The sequence below is a fragment of the Sinocyclocheilus grahami genome, unplaced genomic scaffold (assembly GCF_001515645.1).
Source record: "Sinocyclocheilus grahami isolate Dianchi unplaced genomic scaffold, SAMN03320097.WGS_v1.1 scaffold1466.1, whole genome shotgun sequence".
Lineage (NCBI taxonomy): Eukaryota > Metazoa > Chordata > Actinopteri > Cypriniformes > Cyprinidae > Sinocyclocheilus > Sinocyclocheilus grahami.
Genome location: NW_015506645.1, coordinates 211,854 through 222,075, shown reverse-complemented (window position 1 = coordinate 222,075; position 10,222 = coordinate 211,854). Strand labels below are relative to the sequence as shown.

Genomic DNA, 10,222 nt, shown 5'->3' with positions numbered 1-10,222 from the left:
GGGGCATTTAATTCCCGCCCACATGTAGAAATCGAATATTCAAGCGGTTTATCAATTTTTCCACCCATTAACGAAAAACGAACATTTAAGCTGAATTCTCGTTTTTCATTTTTTGGGGGAAAAAACAAAAACACGAAAAAGGAGCCGTTTTCTAATTTTTCTACTTTCAATATTAAATCAAAAAACGAATGATCGAATGATACACGGATTGAAGATACCCTCATTCCCCAGAATGTGTCTGTGAAATTTCAGCTCAAAATACTCCACAGATCATTTATTATATCATTTTGAAAATGCCTATTTTGAGTGGAAACAGAAACACACTGTTTTTCGGGCCTGTCCCTTTAAGAGAGATCTCTTTATGAGCTGCTGCACCCCGCCCTCTTTTCCAGAATAGAGCTGTGCCATTACAGCTCGTACCTGCTAAAAACATCTGCTTTGGTTCTGATTATCATGTTTATCGTACTGAAATCATGCGTTTTAAACCATATGAGTTTAAACTTCTGATATACGGTTTTCTGAGAGCACACATCCGAAGCACACGGACAGAAAGTGGCTGTCACAGCATGTGAGTACTAAACTAAGTTTTCATTCACACACAAGTTTACGTTAAAAACACACGAGTTACAAAAACAGTCAGTTATGTCTGTGAAGGTAAACAGCTGGGAAATAAATCGCATGTTTATTTTAGATCTGTGTGGCAGCAGCAATATACAGTAAATAAATCAATAAATCCACTGCTCTCTTGTCTCCTCTGAGGCTGGGACTGTAAACAGTGTTCTGTGCTCGTCTGTGCAGCCAATGACAGAACAGTTAGTATGTTTTGCTCAAACTTTCGCTATGGCATTAGAACTGGTACACCGTTGTCGCTTGCAAAACACAATAACGACACCATGGGTGGAAACTTACAGATTAAGGGGCGGTAATATTATAATGAGATCCCTTTGCCACGTCACCAAGTGAGCGAAATCAGACGCACTCGTTTTCTCAGATGCTTGCAGAAAAAGGCTTACCAAAACAAAGTTACTGGGTTAATCTTTTTCACGTTTCCTTGGTTGGTAGATGCACCGGGGACCAGATTATAGCACTTAAAAGCTGGAAAAGTCAGATTTACACGATATGTCACCTTTAATAAACTATTCATGAATTTCTAAACCCTCATTTCAAAGGGCTTTTCATAATAATGAAAAATGCAATTTCAAATTAGGGGTTTCTAACTATTATAAAATATGGAATACAGTACTATGGTTAATTTTGAGCAAGAAAATGACTTACAGATACTATGTATTGCTAATGTATCGGGCGAAGGTGACACAAAATAATTGAAATTAATATGTTTATATATTCTAATGGCTATCATTCCGTGTGTTTTTAGACAGTTTGTTAATTGCAAAGTATTGTCCGAAGTGAAAATTGTAAAATCCAACCAAAGTGGTTGTTTACGCCTATAGTACCTTACTTTAAGTGCATAACAGCAATGTGCATGTGTGTGTTTTGGAACGCCCAGTGAGTGTTTTGGTTGAAATTTTTCTTTTTTTTTTGATAAAACAATAATTAAGAAGTTCAACCTTGATTTTGTTGCAACCCCATGATTAAATAGTGACCACATGGATTATAATTACTCTGACTGCTCTGTAACTCAGCTCAGGTTCACTGCCAATTTAGTTTTAACTTAATAAGATGGCCTGTTTTCTTTTTATTTATATATCATATAAATCTAGATAATGCTTGTGATAAGCAACCCCATCCTCCAGTTTGTGTCATAAAGTCGATTCATGAAATATGCTTTACTGGTTTCCACAAGCAGTGAATTCACTCTGAATAACTGGATTCGGGGCGGGATCAGATAAACCTCCCGCTAATCTGGGTCACACATGGATGCACCCCGAGAAAGGAGTGCTAGGGGGAGGTTTGTCCTCCAACTGTTGAGGAACCGTAAAAACAGAGTGCTTTCTATAACTCTAAATGGGTCGATACTATTCCTTCAGGTTCTTTTATGCTCACCCAGATGGTAATGGTATGACCGGCTTCAAAGATGCATAATTATCTATAAAATACTCTCAATTTATGTGAGGCTTACAGTATGTAAGAATTAGCTACAAATTTGCTCTATAATGAGGTATTACCCCATGGCAGAGCGCAGAATTATGCATATGCTGATTTGCCAGCTGAATTACTTTGGAGCGATTTGGATGGAAATCACGTTCAGAAGAACTTGCCCAGTCATGTCCATTTATAATCTATGGTTTTGTTCCAAAACCTAGTGAGCTGCCTCACTGCTGCCTACATAGACAGCTGCCTTGCACTGCAGCATCCTAACTGACTGATTTGGAAGGCAACAACTTCATTAGCTCAACTCACGAGTCATGGCTGATTCCAATAGAGTCTGATGTTAGCATGTTTCTAAACTAAAGATGAGATATACTATAAAGTACATACTGGATTAAATAGTCAATTTATTTAGATTTTTTAAACATTTTATTGATATACTTACTGTAAATCTGTATTTTCTGTCGCTGTTCAGATGTATTAAAGATGTCTGGATCATGCTTGCATTTCTTCTGTCGCTGGCCATAATTCTAACCTTGAAATCAGGATTAGTAATAAAATAATGTCTTAAGAATCATTCATACGCATAGCATTTGCCTGGGAATTGAGCAAATAGTTGTAATCTTGCTCAGATGGCAAACATGTCTTTGTGGCAGTTTTCTGGTGATTATGGGATAATAAAAGACTTCTTCACCCTTCAAATGGTTGTTGAAAGCAAAAATGCTACAAAATTCATGATGTTTTGTAAGGAAATGTGACATGCTTGAGCAAAACAGGCACTATTTTTGGAATCAGCACCCCAAAATTTGTAACAAACAAGTATTGTATATTATTCCCCAAATGCAGATGCAGAGCAGTCTAATTGATATATTCTTTACTTTGTTATTTAGCTTGATGCATGTATGCATGCAGTTTGACCAAAAATATAGTCTTAGAAATTAGCTTTGGAAGAAAATGCACCTAGGATGCCTCAAAATGTTTTCTCAATAGTCCGCACATAGGCTTTGAAACAGAGCGAGTTAAAAGGGTTTAACAGTCAGCTAGCGAACAGATCAAGTTGACGTTCATAATGCATGCATGATTGCTTATGCTAATTAAGCCAATTATGCTTAAGTATGTTAATTATATTCCTGAGCAGCTTTTCACATAAACTTTACTGTAAGTGGAACAGAGTGAAAGACCGCTCTAATCACATCACAGCAGTGCTGTGGAGTTAGCAGCAATAATGTTTTCAGAAAGGAGGTACTTTTCCAAAAAGTAGCAATGTAGTCTGACAAAACGCTTGCTGTTTTCACGTTTCATTGTATTCTGCACGAGCAAACTAAGGCAGCAATCAAAGCACACTCCTTGAATAGCTCTGTCTCCCTCAAGAATTGAGAAAATCCTGTTTATTTCAGCAAAATGATTCATTTAGATTGGACTCTAAATGCTTTAAAAATAGCCATAAATTACAAAAGTCATCAAATTGCCTGCATGCCATTTTATGTTTGTAAATGTGTGTATGTATGTGTTGGTTTGTTTAAAATGATTTTATTTGTAAAAAAAATATATATATTTTAAAAAATGCTTTTGATTCAGCTGTTAATGAATTGATTAAAAGGCATCGCTTACAAAAGAAATTAAATTGCCTGCATGTTCATTCATTCATTTTATTAATTTATATTGTTTTATTTTGTAAATTACATATTCTATTAAATTCTGTTGTTTAGAATTATGCTTTTGGATTCAATGTTTTATAACAAAGTGGTTAAAAACCATTACTTATAAAAGTTATTAAATGTATATGTTGTATGTATGTATGTATGTATGTATTTAAATAAATAATGTTGTCTATCATTATGATTATGATTCTTGTTTCATAATGCAGTGTTTAAAAAATCATTACTATCAATTATGCCTTTCATTCAGTGTTTTATTAGCTGTGTTTAGTGTAAATTAATTGAGATCCTCATGGTTTTTATGTCAGAAAATACTTTCTAATTCATTTTCTAAATGGTGAAATCAGATTATTATCTAAAACATGTAAAAACTTTATTGTACTTATTGTATTAATTGCAGTAATTATAACTTAACTCTAGTAGTTTTTACGAACCTGTATTGCAGCTTATTACTTTTTAAAAAGACTAGTTTGACTGTAGTGCTGTCTTCAAAGCAGCTTTCTGACAGCTAAAATTAGTCTCAAAGTTAAAAAGATTTCAAATTTCATTGGAATCCAGTGCAATAATCCTCTGAACATCTTAAACGAGAGCTGTAACTAGCAGCATATGAAACTAGGATAATTTAAGTGCTAAAAGATGTCAAAAACATTGTGAATATCAGTAATTCCTCATTTGACTCAGTCTGTAGTTTCTCCACCCTCATTTTTTAAGTCTCTAAAGTCTTTCCCATGCTGCTCATGAGACTGTTAAGTTCACACACACACACTTGACTTTGTTGTGTAGGTCAGTGTCCGCAGATGCCACAACAGATGCCTTCAAAAATAACATCACCTTGTTCACACGCATCCTGGACCGGCTGCTGGACGGCTACGACAACCGGCTGAGACCCGGACTAGGAGGTGAGTTAGTAGTGTCTGAAATAAATGGGTTGCTTTTGATATCCAGTTAAAGAAAAAGGATGCCACAATGAGAGCAGATATGAAGGCTGAAAACATCTGCTCTTCTCCAGAATCGAGTTTATCTTTCCTCAAGCATCACTACATCCATAGCGTAATGGATTTGAACACAGCCCTGAGAATTAATCTTCAGTGCATTTATCTCTAGCGGTTTTATCAGTGTGGTTTGTGTCTGATGTTATGATGATGAAGGCAGGAACACATTATAGTGCTTATGGTGACAACAGAAGTACATTAGCCCATATTAAAGAGAGATACTGAGAACCTGTTTTTATTGATTTGTGTGGTCATGTACACAGTGCTATTATAAAGCAGCTCTCTATTGACTGGCATAAAAGAAGGCATTTTTCAAATGTTTTGTCACTACTTAAGTGTCACTGACATTTTTCCATTAGCGGATTAGTTTAGCTAACAAAGGCCGTAACGACATGCAGGATTTCACTGAACCTTATGGATTTGTCTGCCGCTGTAGTCATTCATCCCTTAATAGGTGTAGAAGGACTGTGAGCTCACAGCAGTATCATAGAAAAGAAAATCACAAATGAAAATTTCTTTAATGTCTCCTAGACGTCAATGGAATTAAATGGTGACTTTCGCTGAACTTTTTCTTTTTCCTGAGAAAAAGACTCCTTTAATCTCACTTTTGTCTACTCTGGGGTTTTAGAAGAGATTACAACATCTCAAACTACATTCGGTCTGCAATCAAAAGTCAGATCTCATGGACTCATCAAATTCTTCCAAAATAATAATAATAAAAAAAGATATTTAAATAAAATAAGAAAATAAATTTCATCAGTGAACGTTTGAAGCTTTTGTAATAGTTGCATATGAGTCTCTCAGTTGTTGTCAGTGTGAAAAGATGGATCTCAAAATCATACAGTCACTGCAGTAAAGAGTTCAAAAATGTAAAAGATGCTGAAAAATCAAAGAATTTGAGGGACCTGGAGGATTTTTCTGGAGAACAGCAGGTTTAACTGTTCAGCACAAATAGATACGTATAGTAAGTGTCATCCAAGTGGATGCTGCAGGACAGACCCCCCCACATGATTGTAAAGCACTTTGGGTGTACAACAATACACAATAAAGCGCTATATAAATTCATTCATTCATTCATTCATATACATCAGGGGCATTTCCTCCGAGGAGGCAAGGGAGGCAGTGCCTCCTCAAAAAATTGGATGAGAAAAGAGTTTGTAGTGCAAAAATAAAACAATGTAAATATTACAAAATGTATCATTAAAAACTGTATAAATCACTAATTTTTCTAAAGTAACACTGTCCAACAGCGACACCAGCAGGTAAAGTTATAGTGGGGGTCTCCCCTGAGCCCATTGAGTTTTAACAGACCCCCTAAAGCGTGTGGTAAGTTTGGTGGGGGGTAACTGAGAATGAATGGAGAAAAGTCACGTGAGAGGAACCAATGCCTCCATCGCAATATGACTGGATATGACTGGTTATGTTCGGCTGTGATTGGTTCATGTGATAAATCCTGCCTCTTGTGTTCATGCGCATTCCGCATTTGCAAATCAGTCTGAATGAACAATATAATGGTGTTAATGGGAAGACTAATTTTAAAAAGTAAGTAAACAACTCACACACTGTAACTTTGTTACATCAAAATAAGACTTGAAATGGTCTGAAAATATGATCTGTGGGAGTTTTTATTGAGTAATCAGCTTGGTGAAATTTAAGGTAAATGTGTCTGTGACCAATATATTGAGCTTTGATGACTGATAATTGGAAAAATTCTAAAATATTTAAAAGTTAACTATTAAAAAGAAAAGCTGAACACAAGTTCACAAATAAAATATTATATAAATTGTTACTGCCTTGAGTTGTTAATTTGGAATAAATGTAAAATGCTTAAAAACACTACCTTGATGAGATTCATACTTGGCTTTAATAAATAGAATATTGATTACATTGTTAATGTAAAAATATAAAACATATTTTTTTCTGATAGTGTAAGTAATGTTTATGTAACCAAGAAAATGTGACTGGGACATGAATTTACATGAAATTCATGAATTTACATTTGATAAAAATTTAAAAAAAAAAAAGTACTTTGCCTCATTTCAGAACACCACTGATATACAAAAACAGGGGTTGGACAAAATCATATGAATACCTATTTTTTTGTAGGCTAAAAAAATGGTTAACTTTTATTTGCCTTTTTGCTATACTCTTTTGGTTCTGTATCAGTGTAGTATAAGTTGTGTTCAACAGCTTTTAGTACAAGCGGTCGGTGAAATGGTGACTTGTCAGACTTCCAAAAAAGCCCATTTAGCAGGAGTGCCTGTAACCTTAACAGCTCAATTGTTTGATGTTTTAAGAACAACAGTCTTTACGATTATGACTGCATGCACAAAGCATGGCAAGACTTGACAGTGAAGAAGAAAAGTGAGCAAAAACTGAATGTTAGGGACCATCAAACACTAAGAAGGATTGTGTCCAAACAACAATGCAGCAAAGTGACAGCAAACCTCAATATCTTTTTCAAATACCGACCATAGAGAACTTCACTAAGCCAACATCCATAAAAGAGCTGCATGCAAAAAATTTCAATCAGAGACACCAATGCTAAAATGTGAAAAATATGGTGGCATGACAGCTGGACAGTCCTTCCTCCAACAATTAGTTTTTTATTTGAGTACATAGTCATTTAAATTTAATTACAGAAAATATACCTAAATTGATAGAAATATACTGAAATTGATAACGAAATGAAACATAGCTGCAGAAAGGCAATAAATTGCATGAGCTTGGAAAACATCTGAGCAAAAACATTCTTCTACACTCTTAAAAATAAAGGTGCTTCAAAAGGTTCTTCACAGCGATGCCATAGAAGAACCATTTTTGGTTCCACAAAGAACCATTCAGTCAAAGGTTCTTTAAAGAACCATCTCTTTCTTACCTTTTTATAATCTGAAGAACCTTCTTTCGCCACAAAGAACCTTTTGTGAAACAGAAAGGTTCTTCAGATGTTAAAGGTTCTTTATGGAAACATTTAGACAAAAAGGTTCTTCTATGGCATCGTGAAGCACCTTTATTTTTAAGAGTGTAGGCAGGTAAGGGCCTTCACGGTTTCATGTTTAGAGCTCAAAGGAAAGGAGGTTCAAGCTGGTCTTAGCATAAACAACCAGCTGGTATAAAACGTACCTACCGTTGACACTTTGGTGATAATACGAGAGCTTGAAAAGACAAAGCAGAATGAATAACTAATACTATTTCAGCCGTTCAAGGTGCATATTTTCAGGAGAGAGGATAGCTGAATCTTTTCATCTCTTCACATCCTTTGAACAGTTTTTAACGGCACAGCTGAATGAGCTGTTTACACTCGACACGTGTTGAATCTCAATTCTCTTCCGGTCCTCACAGTTGCTCTCTCTCTCGGCTCAGTTTTAACCCATGACCTTTGACCTCAGGTCCGGTCAGACCGGCTCATTAATCTTGAGGTCAAGGGCTGGGTCTGGGTTGTTTGTTCATGTTAACCGAGTGAGCCGTCTTGCGTCATTGGTGTGATGACACTCGATGCTAGAGGTCATTCATTCATGCTCAAAGATTTGTTTGTAGATTTCTACTAGCATCCTGTCAACATTTCATCAAAAAATCAATAATCGCATCAATGACTTTTTCACAAGAATTAATGTAACTAGTCACATGTTTTGCAAACCTCAGGGTTCCTCAGGCATGTGTACATTTTGGTACCATCTTTATTTTTATTCAAATAAAAATGACAAAAAACACTACAAAATTACTAAAACTTTCAGTAAAATGTAATACAAATTATACAGAGATATCTAAAAAATATTTAGCATATTTTTTAAATCTAAATATAACAATTTTATATAATTAATTTATATAATAATTTACATAATATTAATTTGTTATAATATTGTTAATTTGTATAATATAAACTTACTATAACTTAAATCATATTAATAATATATCATATATATAACTCATAGTATCTAAATGATACTAAAATAACACTGGTTATTAAATATCTCATCTTTTAAATCACCTGCTTTTTGTGTCTTGTATACATAATGTGTTTGTTTATGTAAAAGCTTTTTTGTCATCCTCCGTCACGCCCATCCGTTCACAGCACCAGACCCAGGGGAAAACAGCCTGAGCGGTCGATATACTCATCATTCCTGAGGCCAGACTCCCACAAACCCCCTGTTCCTCAATCCAATATGGCAGTCAGTCAGTCTCAGGATGACCAAACGTGTCAGTAAATCTGAATGTGTTGTTATACCATTAATGTTTATGGCTGATTCACTTTTGCAAGCGAATCAAAGAGCATCTCTCATAGTATAGGGGAGTTTAACACTGTTGGAATGAGGATATAATGAGCTAATAAATAGAACATTTAGAAGAATCATAAACCAGACTTGGACAATCATTTCATCCTCAAGAGGCTATTGATTTAGTTCAAGCTGAATTCATGGTGTTGTAATTGCCGTTGCAAGTGTTTTCTTACATTGGATAGGTTGAATCGAAATTGTCTGCTCTTTCTGATTCGAGGTTGATGAAGATTGAAAAGCAGTTGGTAGCATGTAATAGAGAGCATCATAAAATGAATCAGTCTGAATCATTCACTGTGATCTGGCTAGTTAATAAACACAATTTAAGCTTTGTTCAAAAACCTAGTGAGCTGTCAGTGTTGCCAGGGTTTCATTTTTTCCACACATTTGGGCTATTTTGAAAATGTTGTCGCAAGAAAATGTACAGATCCACATCACAAACTAGAGGTTACATGAGTTACACCCACATCAGCAATTTTAAGGCTGGTTAATTGAGCCACTGTAGATTAATTGTACACTGATGCTTGTGTTAAACAAAACGAGCGAATGTGGAGAGAAGAAGAGTGAAGCAAGAAGAAAAGAGTATGTAGGCTATAAATAATGGTCTTGACTCAGATCAGAAAATATCAGAGATGATTTTAATGTATTGTATGAAAAGATTTTCTACAAGAATTGGGGAAGTGGAAGGATTAGGGCCAAGGCATTTTAAAAAACTAGCCTCTAGACTTTTATGGATAGCAATGTCGGTGTATCACATTGTGAGAGTGTTTTCTATATTTATATCTCACATTTTAAGCAGGTTATCATAAAAAATGCTTTAACAAAAACATCTTCCCAAATTTTCGAAATCTGTTGTCAACAAAGAGAAGCTTTAAATTTTCTCTGCAGTTATAATATTTCTTTACTGATTTGATTTTTGTGCGTTAAATAATAATGATTATTATTATTATTATTAAATACTATTTTTACATTTGAATAATAATATTAATAAAATTGATTATGACTTATTTTTATTCTTATTATTAAATACTCTTTTTTATTTTACAGTATAATAGTATTACTAAATTTCTTTATTGATTATATATTTTAGATAATAATAATAATCTTGATTATTCTTTTTGTATTACTAATAATGTAGTATAATCATAATGAATCTGCGAAAAACAGGTGTGTGTGTGTGTGTGTGTGTGTGTGTGTGTGTGTGTGCTTATACACAGTTGTGTGGGGAGGCCTCTGTAGAAAGCTCCAA

General features: G+C 34.7%; 1 protein-coding gene across 1 annotated transcript in view; it reads left to right on the top strand.

Annotated features, from left to right (window-relative positions):
• Positions 1-10,222, top strand: part of LOC107570494 (gamma-aminobutyric acid receptor subunit alpha-2-like) — a gene marked incomplete at its 5' end in the record, with an annotated part of 88,430 nt that overhangs the window by 12,425 nt on the left and 65,783 nt on the right. The window contains one exon of the mRNA XM_016256723.1: positions 4,491-4,606. Within this exon, the coding sequence (XP_016112209.1) occupies positions 4,491-4,606 (116 nt within the window). The remainder of the gene's footprint in view (positions 1-4,490; positions 4,607-10,222) is intronic.